We start from the raw sequence: 15,686 nt of genomic DNA on the forward strand, positions 1-15,686 counted from the left end.
GGGGGAGCGCGGAATGAAAAGCTCCGAGGGGGAAGCAGCACAGCGAAGCCCAAGTTGCCGAGCGAGCCGAGCGCTCCCGCGGCCCCGAGCCCAGCGGCCGCCGCGCCCGGGAGCCCGGCCCGGCCCCGCCCGCTGGCGCTGGGGGCCCCCGCCGGCCTTGGCCGCCGGGCGGGGGCGGGGACGACCAACTTGGGGCGCGGCGCAGCCCGGCCCTCCGGAGAGCAGCGAGCCGGGAGCGCGGCGGCCGCGGCCAGACGGCGGGAGCCCAGCACGGCGGGCGGAGGCGGCGAGCGGCGCCCGCGCCCGCGCCCGCGCCCGCGCCGCAGCCCCGGCCTTGCCGAGAGCGCGAGTATTTTTCAAACGACTCAAACTTTCCTCGTTTCCCCGCTTTCTGGGGTCTCCGTTGGCTGGGGTTGCTCTCCGGATTCCCGCGGGGCTGCCGGGGCGCGATCGCTCCCCGGGGCCCCTCGGTGGCTCGGTTAACTTCGCGGACCCGGGGGCCCGGGGCTCTCGCCCTCGAGCGAGCCCAGCCGGCGCCGCTCCCCGCTCCCCGCTCCCCGCTCCCCGCTCCCCGCTCAGGAGGGCCGGGGCCGGGCTCCTCCGCCCCGGGGAGCGCGCCCAACCCGGCCCCCTCGGGTCGGGCTTCGGGGCCCCCGGCACCTGCCGCAGGACCGGAGACGGCGGACTGACCTGAGCGCAGCCCGGGCCTTCCCGCCCCGCCGCACCGAGGGGCGTCCCCGGCGGGGAGACGGCAAGTTTGCCGGTGGCCGGTGGCCGGTGGCCGGTGGCCTGCTGGATCGCGGCGCGCCCTCCGCCGCGGAGGGGTCCCTGGCGCGCGGCGCGCGGCGCACACAGCCCTGGGGACCCGGGGCGGACCCGCGGCCGGGCTCCTCGCGCCGGGGCGCTGGCTGCTGCGCGGGGCGCGCCGAGGCACCCGGGGCCGGGCCAGCGCCCCCTGCGTCCCCACGCGGGCAGCGGCCCCGCCGGAGGAGAAACCCGGGTCGCCGCCGCCGCCGCCGCCGCCGCCTCGGTCTCCGGGTCTCGGCCGCCGCCCCCTCCGTCGCCTCCCGGGGGAAGGGGGGACGCAGGGGGCATCGCGGGGCCCCGGCGGATGCGCCCCCCGCCACCTCTCGGGCTGCGCCGCCTCGCGGGGATGAAGCACCGGCCGTGAAGATGGAGGTGACCTGCCTTCTACTTCTGGCGCTGATCCCCCTCCACTGCCGGGGACAAGGAGTCTACGGTAAGAGCCCGCGCCCCGCTCCACGCCGCCGTAGCGCCGCGCGGAAACTTTGCAAGAGGCGCCAAGTGCGCGCGGCCGCGGTTCGGTGCGGACCCCGGCTCGGACTCCGGAGCGGTGCCCGGGTCCCCGCCCTCGCCAGGGCGCCGGGAGCTCGCGCCAGCTGTTTCGGAGCACGGAGACGGGTCGCAGGGCCTGGCGTGAAGCCGGGGATGCCGGGGGGGGGGGGTACCACCTCCTCGAAGCTTGCCAGCGGGCAGGGCTGCCCCGGGACCCTTGAGAGCCCCCGGCGGCTCGGCAGAGCCCGACAGAGCCCGGACCCCGGCCCGGGGCAGCGCCGGGCGCGGAAGCCGCGCGCTGCCCTGGCTCGGCCCCCGGAGCAGAGGCGGGCGCGGCACGATCCCGAGTTGCGCGCGGCCCCGCGGCCCCGCGGCCCGGCGGCGGGCTCGCCCTACCCGCTCGCGCTGCGGCGCCGCGGCTGCTTGTACTCGCTCCTCGGCTGCCGGAGCGGATGGCAGCAGCCGCTGATCGCGCGCCCCGAAGCCCGGCATCCGTTTTGGGTCTGGCCTGCGCCAGTGCCTCGCGTCCCCGGTTCCCGGCTCCGAAACCCCAGCCCCACCTTCCCCGCCGCTGAGCGCACACGCGGACACTCAGCCGCCGTCCCCAGGAGACGCAAACGCGGCGCGCACCCAGCGGGCTGCGTGGCCCAACTCTGCCTCCTGCCACGCAGCTCTGCTCCTGCGGCCCCACGCCTCGTTCTCCGGCGCTGAGGGGACACTGGCTGCTTGTCCCTTCTCCTGCCTCGCCAGAGGGTGTTCCCCGGAAAGGTCCCGCAGGAGGCACCATCTGTTTAGGATCACCCCGAGTTCCCTCCTCTCGGGGCCCTCCCTCCGAGTTCTAGGAGGCTTCAGCGCCCTGACCTTACAGCACAGAAAGTCTTGCGGCCCAGTGGCTCTTACTTTGCCTTCTCCTGACTGCAGGGTGGTCTGGGTCGGTCACTTTGTAATCATGTGTAGTTGGGGTGGGGAGAGGTCCCTGTCCCTTTTTGGCTGGACCCAGGGCCCGATTATTCATGTTTAGATCAGAGGAGTGTTTGACCTGTTCTGTTGGCGTGGAGACAGAGGCATTGTGCCCCCCTCCCACCCAGCTGCCCCCCAACATGGTACAGGGCACACGGCCGCCAGCCTCAGGTGCGGATGCTAAACGCTCCCTTCTGGGGGCTGCTGGTCTTGCTGTGCCTTTGGAGAGGCCCGGTGTCCTGAGGGGCGTCTGGGAGGTGACATGCTCCCCGCCCTACACAGTTAGCTGGCTTGGGCTTAATTCCCCGGGGGAGGCTGGCCCAGGCATCTGGCCAAACTCTGCTTCTTAATTAGTTTGTGTGTCTCTTACTGCCTGGCCCTTTACAGAGGCCAGAAGAGGGAAGGGGAAGGAGGAGGGCAGCGGGGACTGCGAGAGGGCGGGTTGTGGGGGGAGGCCACTGAGCCCGCCCCAGATGCCTCCCCAGGACAGAGGAAGACACTGGGTGGTCTGGGGGATTCGGATCCTCTTCTTTATTCCCAAGTTTCCTCCCAGCTTCACTGCCTCCTTAAGAGGTAGCCTAAGGAGGGATGTCCCCCGAGGTCTTTGCCTCCTGCTCATCACGCCCCAGGGGCTCTGAGAGTGACCAGACCTCTCCCTATTCCCTGCTGTCCTCTACCTGCCCCTCCCACCAAGTGCCCTTGGGAGATCTGGTTAACCTGTTTCCTGGCCATCCCTCTTCTCCATCGCCTCCCAGCATTTCCAGCCTTCTCCAGGGCTGCGCAGGGCCCATGGTCAGGGCACTCCCCCGAGCCTAGCCTGAAAACCCCAGCAATGAGGGCAGGGTGAGGTGTGGGGGTGTGGATAAGAACCGTGGTGCCTACAGACCCTGATCTCAGAGGACTTGGGGACAGGACTTGGCCATTGACTTCTCTGCCCCCTGTTTTCTATAGTTTCTCCTCTCTCATGCTTGGGTCTCCCTTTTTGTTGCTCTACACTTGAACAAATCAAGGTGAGCTGGGTGACCAACCCCCTGGTTCTGGAGTGACAGTGCCTTTGGGGCGTCAGCTCCGGAGAAGGCTGGGGCCTCAGGGGAATTGCAGAGTGGGGAGGCTTCATCTTCGTTGAGGCGGATGGAGAGAGGTGTGAAGATCTAGTATGAGGACGGCAAAAGGCTGCTGAGTTCTCTGCGATGCTAGCTTTGGCCAGAGACAGCAGAAGGGGGGACTATTGTAGGACTATAGGTCTCCCCTCCACCCCACCCCCCAGTTTCCCTCTCCTCCCAAAGCAGGGAAAGCAGCTTGAGAAAGAGTAGGAGTGAGGGATGGTCACTTGTGTCCATCCTTATATCCTGGCATCCAACATGGTGCCGGGCACACAGAAGCTCGGCAAATATTTGCTGCAGAAATGAAGGGCCATGGTCAGGGAGAGGTTGAAGAAATGCTTTTTGCGATTCCCCCCCCCCCCCCAAGGAGTCTGTCTAGGTTGTATTCCAGCAGGGTGGTGGGGCACCCTCTGAGGGTCTCTACTTAGGGTGAGTCACAGAGTCCTAGGTTGGCGGCCAGAGGGGATTTGGGGAGGAGAAGAGAGAAGAGACTGAAAGCCCAGGCACAAAAGAAAACAGTGTGTCCTGGGGCGGGAACCCCAGCCCATTCTCCTCTGCCCCAGGCCTGTGTGGTGAAGGAGGGGCAGATTAATGTGGAAGCTCAGTTGAGGAGGGGGAGGAAGAGCAGGAGGGGGAGGAAGAGCACGACGTGGAGGCAAAGCCGGCAGGATCTAGCCTGGGCCCTGGGCCTCTGTTGAGGCTGGTAGGAGGCAGATAACCAGAGCTCTATCCTCTGCTTCCCTCTGAGGATCCTCTTGCTGGCCCTGAGGACTGCTGTCTGCCGTAGGGCTGGGGAGGTGCTCTCAGTCTGGCCAGGTGGCTTCCCTTCTTCTTTGGGGCGCAGATGCTATAGCAGCCGAGTACTGGACCAGATGGTCCCTTTGGAGCCCATCCCCTCTTCCCTCCCTGCCTCCCATTCTCCTGGCCCAGTTTATTGTGCTCCGTAGTGGATCCGTAATTGTTTTCTGGTGGTGGTGGGGTGCTGGCCCCAGAGGCCTACTTCTGGGGCAAAGGCAGTAGCCAAGTGATGGAGGAAGAGTATCCTGCGTGTGGATTCATCAGAAAACACCCTCTCCTCCACCCTGGCTTCCTCTCCTCCTGTAGCTGCAGGACTTCCAGCCAGGGCAGGTCGGTGGGATTCCTCTCCCTTACAAAAACACAACAACCCCCTGGGTTATTTAATATGCAGGAGTAGGAATTGACATTATCCTTAAGACAGGTTGTTTGCAACTTACTGGTGGAAGTCAAAATATTTCACCAAAGGTGTCATCAGAAACTACTATCCTATGCTAATTTTTGTGGGAACATGAAGACAGATGTTGAATAATTTGACAAGAGCAACATAGCTTACAGAATTATCACCAAGTCAGGTTTTTTCCCTCCTCTGAGGGGTGCAGAGAAGGAATTTCAGGAAGTGTGTCTCCCAGTACCATCATCTGGGTGTGGGCACTCTTGGGATTTTTTACTAGAGTTTCTACCACGTGCCTTAAGAGCAATGCTTAACACGGAGGAATCTTTTTTAAACGATGAAAGATTCCCCTGGAGAAGGCATGGCATCAGATAACTCTGGTCCCCTAGGGCTCACAGAAGGCTCAGGGTTTTCTAAATGTCCTCAAGAAGGTTCAAAATTCGGTTCCTTCTTTCTTCCCAGTTTTAGAAACTGTGTGAGGGGAAGACGGGGCCTTGTGCCCACAAAGCAGGCCGGTTTGTATGCCTCGCTGGCTGGCACTATCTCCTCAACCCCCTTCTACCTTTCCCAATGGAAGTTGAGGTTGGCCCTTAAGACAGCCTGAAAGCTCCCTAGGCCCAGCAGCAGGCTGGAGAGCCCCACTTCGGGTCAAGATCTGCATGATGTCCTGTCCTACACTGCAGGCGGGGAATCTGTGTTTCCTGGCTGGGTGGCGGCCCTGGCAATGGAGTGATTAGAGAGACTGTTATTAGCTGGGAATGCACCCTTGAGGGAGTGTGCTGGGGGCACGCCAAGGGCCCACTTGTAATTGGCCAGGTTTGGCTGTGAGTTCCCAAGGCCGGGTGGCAAAGCCTCCTTTAGAGCCTGGTATTAGCTCTGCTTTGCTAGAACAGGGAGGAAGAGGCGACGAGGGTGTGTTGTGGGGGGTGCTCCAGAGGGAGAATGGAGGGAGCTAATCACAGCCGCCAGGGCCCTGCAAATGAATGATGCAGGAAATCATTATCTGGGGGTGGGAGTGGAAATCCCAGCAGCGGGAGCAGCCCGGGCTGCCCAGGAGACACGGGTGGGCTTCAGAGGAGTGGGACAGGCTGCATTGTGGAGAATCCCTCTCTATCACCTCCTCCTCTCCTCCATCCTTCCCCCATGGACTACTCTGCCTCCCCCCACCCCCACCTGTCTCCCATCTCCATGTTGGGTGGGGAGATGCCCCCACAGAGATAGGGGGCCTGGGAGATGGGACCTTGGGTCTCTCAGTCCTGGCAGAGCCATGGCCCGCCCCCTACCCGCCTCTGGACCCTTGAGCCTGACTCCGCCCCAGGTGCAGGGAATGTGTGTAGCTGCCTGGGGACGCTGACCTCTGCTGCTGGCACTGCCACTCCAGATGTGGCCAGCAGGGGGAGGGCTTGGCCACCACATTGCCTTTCCAGGGCTCCCTGGGCCTCAAGCCTCTGGGTGGGATGAGAGTCCAATTCCTCAGCCTGGGGCCCATGGGGGCTCCCTAGGGCCTTCTGAAGCTCTGGGCCCCCACTCCACCTCCCACATGCTCGCCCCAGTGTCCCGTGGCACTTGCATGTGGCCAAAGCCACACTTCCTGCACCCTAGGCCACTGGAGAGCTTTTTGGTGGGGCTCAGCTCTGTGGGCTCCTGCCCAGGTGAGGCTGTGTGCAGAGGAGGGACAGTTGCCCTTTAGAGCTGCCTTTGGGAATCTGGGGTGTGGTTCCTGTTCTTCATCTTTCTCCCCTGCTCAGAAGACCACTTTGCAGGCACATGTCTGCCCAAGGCAGGAATGAGGTATTAAAGGGCCCTATTGAATGTAAATGCTGATGCAGGAGGCAAGAGCAATGCTTAACACAGAGGAATATTTTTTAAACAACGAAATCTCTCTTTCCCCCAGTGAGTAACACATAACAATCAGAGAATATGTAAAATTATAAGGAAGAAAGTAACACTCACTTGACACCCCGCCATGCATTTGGTGATGGTTCATTCTTTCAGGCATCCTTCTGTGCAGAGAGGAATGAATCTTTCAAGGAAAATCATTGGTTATAACAACAATCCCTTACAGGCATGTAAGTGTCGTGCGCCTTCCTCGCTGTTTCTATGCCTCTGCTTCCTTTGTTTCCCCGTAAAGTTCAGAGAGGTCAGCACAGCAGGCCCTCTTGTCCCCATTTAAGAGAAGAGGAAATGGAGGCTCCAAGATTTTAAGTGACCTGTTCGAGGTTACCCAGCTGGTAAGAGGTGGCTCCGAGAGACTCCATCCCAGGGGACCTTCTGATTTGGGGGTGGGAAAGGTGGCGGTTCTGTCCTCAAAGAGAAGGGGAAGGGAGTCACGTACAAAGTGGGTCCTGAAGACCTTGGCAAGGGCAGATAAAGGACTGGGGACTCAAAGGGGTGAGAAGTTGCTTGCAAGGCCTTGTGAAGGGGCATTTGAACTGGCTTTTGACAAACAGAAGTAAGGATGAGAAGGCCGTCACAGGCAGAGAGCTCCTAGCAGCAAAGGCATGTGGATGATAGAGACCCTGGTGCGTGGGGAGAGTAGTGAGTCACTCAGTCGGGGTGGGAGCAGAGGCTGAAATGGAATGGGCGCTCTGTGTTGGAACAGCAAAGGAATGATAAGACCAGTTGCTCATGTTTCCTTCCTAGGCCGAGATCACAAATGCATATTGTCTTTAATCCTCACTGCTTCACCAACGCCACCCCCCCCCCTGCCACCCCAGTGAGTCATTGTCAGCCCATTTTACCAAAAAGTAAATGGGGGGTTCAGAAAAATGAAGTCTGCTTGTCCAAGTGACGGAGCCAGGCTCGAACCCGGATCTAATTACAGAGCCTGTGCTTGGGTGGAGGAGACGGGAGTCCTGGGTATGGGAGAAGCTTTCAGGAAGGTCTGGGGTGGAGAAGGGGGCTGATGTGAGCCATATTCAGGCTGCTGTGCAGCTATGTGTTGTAAAGAGGGTATAGTCAGGGGGAGGGAGGCTGGGCAGGAGGTCCTGCAGTTGTCCAGGGAAGTCATGCGGAGAACTTGATCCAGGGTGGTGACTGTGAGGATGGACTGGAGGGAGTGGGTACAAGAACTGTGGTCATCCCAGAAACACGTGAGGGAAGGCTCTGTGTGGAATGCTTGAGGTATCTGGTGAGAGAAACAAGCTCTTACTCTCTGAGAGTTTGCATTCAGACTGTAAACAAACAATAAACACTGAATAAGTATGTAATGCATCATATGGTGATGGGATCAATGAAAAGGGGTAAAGGAGCCAAGGGAACAAGGAGTGGTAGTTCAAGTTCAAATACAGTGGCTAGGAGGCCTCCTTGTGTAGAGGCCACCTGAAGAGAGATCTGAAGATGCTCAGGGAGGAGTGAGGAGGCCCGGTGGATATCTGCGGGAAGTATAGTCCAGGCAAGAGATTAGCCAGTGCAAAGGCTCTGCAGTAGAAACATGCCTGGCCCGTTTAGCAACAAGGAGGTGCCCAGCTTGGCTGGAGCAGAGTGAGCAATGGGGGTGGGGTGGGGGTGGGGGTAGGATGTGGGGTTAAAGAGTTAGTGGGGCCAGGTTGTTCACAGCCTTGAGGGCTATGTAGGGCTTGTATTCTGAGAGATGTGGGGAGCCATGGGAGGATTTTGAGCAGGAGAGGGATATGAACTGATACCTTTTTAATGGAATCCCTCTGGCTGCCTTGTAGAGAACAGACTGCAGGGGATTGGGCGTGGGGAAAGGGGCCCACTTAGACATGGTTGGAAAAAGCAAGAAATGAGACTGTACAATCATTAGGTTCCAAAAGGGCTCCAGGAAGAGCGCAGGCAAGAGTTAAGGCTGAGAATGGCTCTGAGGTTTGGCACGCAACAGCAGTGAGCAAAGCCCGTGGAAGTCAGACGGGTTCTGGGCAATGGAGTGATGTAGTTAAGAGCTGAGATTTCTGGGTAGGAAGCCAGATCTGAACCCCAGCTCTGCCCTGCACCAGCCATGAGAGTCTGAGAAATTCCTTCAGCTTTCTAAGACATGGCTTTTCTGCTTCTCGGACAGAGATAGTCGAAGCCACTGCTCGGGTTTGTGATAAGCGTGCAGTGAGGCAGTGCCTGGGAAGCCCTGAGCACTGTGCTCGGCCCACTGCAAAACCTCAATAAATCATTTTACTTTAACGACAGTGCCAATGCAGTTTTGAACTTCATGGGATTCCGGTGTGGGAGGTCTGGGAGAGGTGTAGGCGGGGGTAACTGGACATAAGCGTTCATGCTCAGAAGAGGGAGGATTCTGAAGGGCAGATTTGCACATCTGGATTTATGTGCATAGAATGATGGGGGTTGAATCATGCATTGACTTAAACTGCCAGGGAAGAGAGAGTCGAGAGAGGGGCACTGGGCTGAGACCAGCACCCTGGGTGGGGGACGGTGAGAAGAGACAGAGTAGCTGGCATCAGGGAGGTAGGAGGAGGCCCAAGGGTGGACAGGGCCCGGAAAGCCAGGAGAAGGGACAGAGTTTGTGGCAGGAAAGGCCATCTGAGGTGAAGGAGACAGAGCAAGCGCCGTCCAGGCTGGGGGGTTGGCATTTCTCACAAACTCCTGGGTGCTGCCGTGTTGCTGGTCTGCGTCACTCTTTGAATACCAAGGACACACAGGAAAGACGATGGACTCAAACGGCAGACTTGGCTTGGAGGGCCAAGTGGGTGGCTTGCTGCCTGTGAGGGGCTCTGGCCCAGGAGCCTCACGTCTGGAACTCAGTTTCCCTATCTGGAAGGCTGGCTTAGGCATGTCCAGCTCTTAGGATTACAGAGAAGCCCGACAGTGATAATGCTTTGTAAACTTTCAGGCGAACTCTGGGGACTCTGTTCATGAGAGCAGAGGGGGTGGCAGGCAGATGGTAGGGAGCCCCGGGAGTGGGTGGCGTGTGGAAGCAGGAGGTGCAGGCTGCGCTTTTGAGAAACATGGCAGGCCAGGGAGGGCCCCAACAGCAGCTCCTGCTCCCCAGCCTTCTGCCTGTGGCGAGTGGGGCTGCAGGGGTGGGTCGTGGGGAATGACTTGAGCAGGCGGGAGGGCGCTGCTTGGCCTGCCTTGGAGGTTCTACCCCAGGCTCTTGTTGGTTCCTTTCCAGTCCCAGAAACTCCGCTGAAATAGACTTTGATTATCTGGAGGGTTGGAAGCTGTGTAGAGAAGTGGTTCTCAACCCCAGGGCAAGTCAGAACCACCTGGAGAGCTTTTCCAATGGCAGATGCCTGGCTCCACCCCCAGACCTCCCAAATCAGAAACTCTGCAGGTGGCATCAAGGCAGCTGTGGCTGTAAAGAGCTCTCCATTTGATTCTTGGGCACAGCTGGTGTAGACTGTGCATCCGAGTGAGTCAGGCCCAAACAGATGTCTTCTTCCCTGGGGCTTTCTGAGGGCATTTCTGGGCTTTCCAGGTCACAGCACAAGCTTTGTTTCAGCCAAGCTCATCTGGACCCTGGGGTCTTTAAATAAAAAAAAAAACAAAACAAAACAATGGAACACCCCACGCTTATTATTTTGTAAATGATGAGCAGGGAAGCATTCTAGTTTAACAGTTCTAACTGGCAAGTCCAGGTCACGGTGCAGGAGACCGACCCCTCCTTCTGCTTCCAACCAGGGGCTTTCCAGTCCTGAACCTAGAGAGCCTGAAAGACACTGCCCAGAAACTGTTTTCATTGATTTTCAGTAGGTAAATTCTGTTACCATTTTGAAATGTTGTCCTTTTGTTTATTCTTTTCTCTTTTTTGGTTTAGAGAAAATGAAAATTTCAGAGCTGGACCGCGTCACAGCAATTCAGGGTAAACCAAGCAAATATTTAATGAGCATCTGCTAAGTGTCTGGAAGGGTGTTGGGTGCTGTGGCTGCAGAGGTGAAGGGCACCTGCCACCAAGGAGCTCACCGTGAAATGGGAGAATGAAGTCTCTTCCAAAGCCTTCATTTTCAAGATAGAGAAGCTTGAGTGATTTGCCCAAGACTGTGCCATTAGCAGGTGGTGGAGTAATAATTTGATCTCAAGCCCGCCTAAAGCCAAGTCTGGAGTCTGCCTCCTGCCCCACATGTGAGGTTCCCGAGGGTGGTATCTGATCATTTTTTGTACCCCAGCCTGTGTTGTGCGGGATGGGTTGGCTGATAGGAGCAACCTGAGGACCCTCTGTCCTATAACAGATACACATCTCATTTTGTTGCCAGAAACAAAGATCCAACTACAGAGCCTCCAACAAATTAAAGCTGACCTTAAGTCAAGAGGTAGGCTCTCCATGACTGCTATGTCACTAGAAATCCAGGCTCCTTTGTCTTATTGCTCTGTTCTCTTTCTTACAATGGTGCTCCTCACCAAACTCTGCAGCCTGTTAGAATTACCTCGCAAGTGTTTAAAAATCCCAATGCCTACGTCATACCTCATGCTAATTAAATCAGAATGTCCGGGAGTGAGAAGCAGGCATCAGCATATAAATTTATTTTTTAAAGAGCTCCAGCCATGGAGCCTTTTTGCCTCAAAGTTGCCAAGGGCTCCTGGGGCCCAGCCATCATGACACATTCCAGGCAGGAGAAAGGGAAGAACATTTAAAAGGATGGACCTACCAGCAGAGTCAGCTTCTGTTAAAGAACTTTTCCAGAAGTCCCCTCCCAATGACTTCTGCTTACATCTCATTGGCTGTTCTTAGCTGTAAGGGAGGCTGAGAAGTGTAATCTTTGAGATGGGCACATTCTCAACCTAAGAAAACATCAGGTTCGGTTAGAAGGGGAGAATGCATATAGGGTAGATAATGAGTAGTCTTTACCACAAATCCCCACCTCAGGGCCAGTTGGCATTTCTTGAAATGAGAAAGGATTTAAATGGACGTGAAGGCTGCTCTCAGCTCTCCCTGCCAGTCTAGCTCAGGTGGGGTGGGAGGCTCTGGCTGCATTGTGGATGACCAGAAGGAACCTCAGGGAAGACAGAGAAGCACAGGAAGAGACTGGTTTGGGGTCCCGCAGATGTTCATGAGGGGTTCTGCTTCCCATTGGCCAGCACTCTCATTCCCTCCTCCCACCCCACTCTCATTTGCCCAACGTTGTTCATTTCTGCTGGTTGGTACCTCTTTCCACTAGCTGGTGGCTCCTTGAGTCATAGGCACGGGAGAGCTCTGTGGATCCTCCTGATATATTTTTAAAAAAGATTTTATTTATTTATTCATGAGAGACACAAAGAGAGGCAGAGACACAGGCAGAGGGAGAAGCAGGCTCCCCATGGGGAGTCCAATGTGGGACTCGATCCCAGGACCCCGGGATCACGCCCTGAGCCAAAGGCAGATGCAGACGCTCACCCACTGAGCCACCCAGGTGTCCCAACCCTCTTGATTTTTTAGACCAGAAACGGAAGGTTCACACTGGAAGCCAGGGACCAGAGAGTACTGCAGAAGTGATGATTTAGCTTCCCTTTCTCCCTGTCAGGCCCATGCCCACTGGAGACCAGGCTACTGCACTGGTGTTTGCTCAGTGTCTCTGGTCTTTGTTTCTGGGAACTTCTCCTTGTCTGACCTTATTTCAACTTGCCATAACATAATTTATCAGAAAGACTGAGGAGCTGAGGCCCCTGAGCTACACTTGAACATCTCTTTGGCCCTGAGATTCTCTGTGTAATTCTTAAGAAACTCTGAGAAGGACATCAGGAAGATAGAGGTAGGGAGCTGAGTTCCGGTGGCCTCATCTGTGTTTGGTTCTGGGGTTTCAGTGAAATGCAGGGAGACCTTGGGGAGGTCAGTTTAACTCCCAGTAAAATACATAAAGCCCACAAGGCAAGCTGGAGGTGGCAAGGCCTGGGCTCTACTCTCCATTCTGGAATAAGGCCATAGGGTAGACAGAGGGAAGGCCATGAGATGGGGCCAGAGGGTGTGGCAAGGAGTGAGCTCAGCTGCCAGCCAGTGGCCTTGAGTGATCCAGAAGCAGAGCCGTGAGATTCATTGTAGGAAGAAACTGAGACCAGTGAAGGTAAGTGGCTTGTCAGGATCACACAGCAGTTAGGTGCCAAGGCTAAAGTTAAAAGCCACGCCCAGGGACTCTATAGCTAGATCTTGCTCATTCTCCAGTATCTCCTTATAGGTTCAGGAGAAGCCAGGACACGTCTGCATGGCATTTATAAGCTCTTTATGCCCACACCCTTATAATTCTCCCCTTACCCCTCTGAACCCTATTTCTTATTCCCAGGCCTCATTGCATCTGAACTATAGGATCTGGGGCTCACTCTGGGTTCAGAACTCCAGCTTAGATATTAGAAGCCCTTAGCGGAGGGACGCCTGGGTGGCTCAGCGGTTGAGCATCTGCCTTTGGCTCAGGGCATGATCCGGGGTCTGGGGATTGAGTCCCGCATTAGGCTCTCCACAGGGAGCCTACTTTTATGTCTCTGCCTCTCTCTCTGTGTGTCTCATGAATAAATAAAAGTCTTCAAAACAACAACAAAAAAGAAGCCCTTAGTGGAAATCTCAAGGAGGCCCCTGGTGTGGGTGGAGGAGGCAGCTGGCTTGGCAACTGGAGATTGCTGCCAATCCGCACCACATCCAACATCTCCATCGTACTGCCTGAGTCCCTCCTTAGAGTTATTAAAAAGGTAGCCAGCAGAAACACAGACACTGTTACCAGAAGGTTGCTCTGGGAATACTTGGAAGCCCTTAGGCCTTTTGCCAGTGCCCAGGTTATTTGATCAGATGAGTTGGATGTTGAAATGTTGATGCTCAGGCAAGGAAGTTTCCAAGGAAGTCATGGGTCCAGGTTGGGGAGCATGGTTGGTTATGTGATGTTTGTAGGTGTGATTGTTAAGCATTATGTGGGCTCTGGGTCGTGGCCATGTGAGAGATTTTTTTTTTTTTAGGATTTATTTATTTATTTATGATAGACAGAGAGAGGCAGAGACACAGGAGGAGGGAGAAGCAGGTTCCATGCCGGGAGCCCGACACGGGGCTCGATCCTGGGACTCCAGGATCGTGCCCTGGGCCAAAGGCAGGCGCCAAACCGCTGAGCCACCCAGGGATCCCCCCATGTGAGAGATTTAATAGTGGACATCATGAGGACCAGAATTGGCTTGGACTCATGGTCTTTGGGTTCCCCAGGAGCAGAGCCTGAGATGAGAAGCTGAGTGAGATAGTTTATTTGGTAGATGAGCCTGGGGAACTCTGGTACGGAAATGGGGACATAAGACAGGGAAGCAAAGAGAACTGAGGAAAGGTGTATTGTCAAGCCAGTCACCACCGTGTCCCACTGGGGACCTCTGGGTCACTCCTGCCATGGTGAGGGAGCTGGGGCATGTGTACATCAGCTGCTATCTGTCCTTGGTTGGGGGCTGCTCCGAAGGCTATTAATTTTCTGGTACGTATAGCTAGCCCGGTACACATGAAGTGTAAGCCCTAGTGGCCAGAGACAGCCTCAGGCAGAGAAAAGCAGGTTCTGGCCAGTGTGCAATCAAATGGTTAGAGGAGAGTGTGGGGCGGGGCGGGGCGGGGGAGGGGGCAGGCGCTGACAGCTTGTACTACATCCTGCCTAAGCCATCCGTCTTGCTTTTTCAGATCCAGCCTGTTTGGCTGAGCTCTTTGTTCTTAGGTCTTGTCTTCTGGATGTACGTATAAGCTCTGACTCCAGGCTGAAAACTCTCCCCTGCGGCCATCAGACCCGTGAGCTGCTCATTTACTTCCTTGGATTCTGTGACCAGAACCCCAGCAAGTCAATTTCCCCAAGATCTTCCCAATAGAATCCAGGCTCTCCCAGAGGGATGGAGGGGGCCTCACACTTGGGGAACGAACGCAGGGTTAGGGGATCACTGAGGGCAAACTCCGAGGTTATAGGTCTTTGAGGCGTTGCCAGGAGAGGCATGATCTTTAGCTCCCCACCTGGTGAATTCAAAACCAAGAAAGAGGTGGGGACCATCTCAGACTACCTCTCCACAGGCAGGTTTCCATATGGGTAATAAAGTTGATTGCATTCCGTCACTTTCTGCTCCAGGAACCCACCTCCTCCCACGGGTGATGGGAGGCTCGCCCACACCCCTGAATATCCCTGGGCCTTATGGATCCAGATCAGAGCACCTCCATCCTATTGTGAATTTTTGTGCCAGATCGTTATCTGACTGAGATTAATTAATTAATTAATCAAATATTTATTGAGTACCCCTCCTATGTGCCAGACACTGTTCTAGGAGCTGAGGATACAGCAGAGAGTGAGACAAAGAGACAATCTAGAATTACAGGCTTGTGGAATCAGAACAAGGGAGGGATCTTAGGGCAAATCTAATCATTCCTCAGAAGAGAAACCTGAGGCTGAGGAGGGGCGAGAGAAGTCCTTAGCCACCGGGCAAATCGGGAGCCCAGCTTGGAATCATGGAATCTGAAAGATAATGGGCTAAGAGCTCACCTGTCCCTACCTGCTCAGTTTTAGAGGCAGAAACCAGTGGCCAGAGGCAAGAGTCACACCCTTCTCTCTTACATCTCCCAAACCAGATCTGGGCTCTGATTTACTGAGGGGAGTGTGTGTGTGTGTGTGTGTGTGTGTGCGCGCACGCACACGCGTGCCTGCCTGCATCTGTGTGTGGCTTCGTGTAGGCTACGGCAGCCTGCAGGAGACATGAGTGGCTTTCTGGTGATCCAGCCTTCCCACCTCCTTCCAGGGCATTCAGAGGCTGCAGTGAGCTCTCTCCTCCCCTCTGGCCTCCGCTGGCTCCCCCATACAGCCATGGCCCCTGGCACTGCGGCCTCAGGCAATGCCAGGGGGGTTCAGTACTGAGGGATGCCCTGACATGCCTGAAGCATCAACACCCCCGTCTGGCTCACTCCTTCACTTTCTCGGGAGCTGAAGGAGTTGGGGGCTGCGAGGCTATCGGGGGGCAGGGCTGGGCTGCATCCCTCCCAGTCTCTTCTCCCTCATTCTTTTGGAGTTGGGACAGGTGTAAGGAGTGGCTCTAGAGAGCTAGACTGAGAGGCCAAAGGAGGTGATTGGGTGGGGAGCTCTGGCTGCTGGTGCTCAGTGTGTATGCGGAGGACCATTGGCATGAGGTAAACTGCTCCCACTGGGTACCTCGATAGGAGCTGAAATACATCCCCCTGCGCCCGCTCTCTATCCTGGGCATATGTACTTCATTTGTGTTTGTTTATGTGCCAGTAAATATTCGAGGGCGTACATGTCCTGAAGGTGTGGGAA

The 15,686-nt window shown here is 56.4% G+C and overlaps 1 protein-coding gene across 2 annotated transcripts in view; it reads left to right on the top strand.

Annotated features, from left to right (window-relative positions):
• Positions 1-792: 792 nt before the first annotated feature.
• MDGA1 (MAM domain containing glycosylphosphatidylinositol anchor 1) overlaps positions 793-15,686 on the top strand; it is a 61,118-nt gene continuing 46,224 nt past the window's right edge. For both annotated transcript variants that reach the window (XM_041722280.1, XM_041722279.1), the window contains exon 1: positions 793-1,240. In XM_041722280.1, coding sequence (XP_041578214.1) covers positions 1,174-1,240 — 67 coding nt within the window. In that variant the 5' untranslated portion in view covers positions 793-1,173. The remainder of the gene's footprint in view (positions 1,241-15,686) is intronic.

This window comes from Vulpes lagopus, chromosome 1, assembly GCF_018345385.1.
Source record: "Vulpes lagopus strain Blue_001 chromosome 1, ASM1834538v1, whole genome shotgun sequence".
Classification (NCBI taxonomy): Eukaryota; Metazoa; Chordata; class Mammalia; order Carnivora; family Canidae; genus Vulpes; species Vulpes lagopus.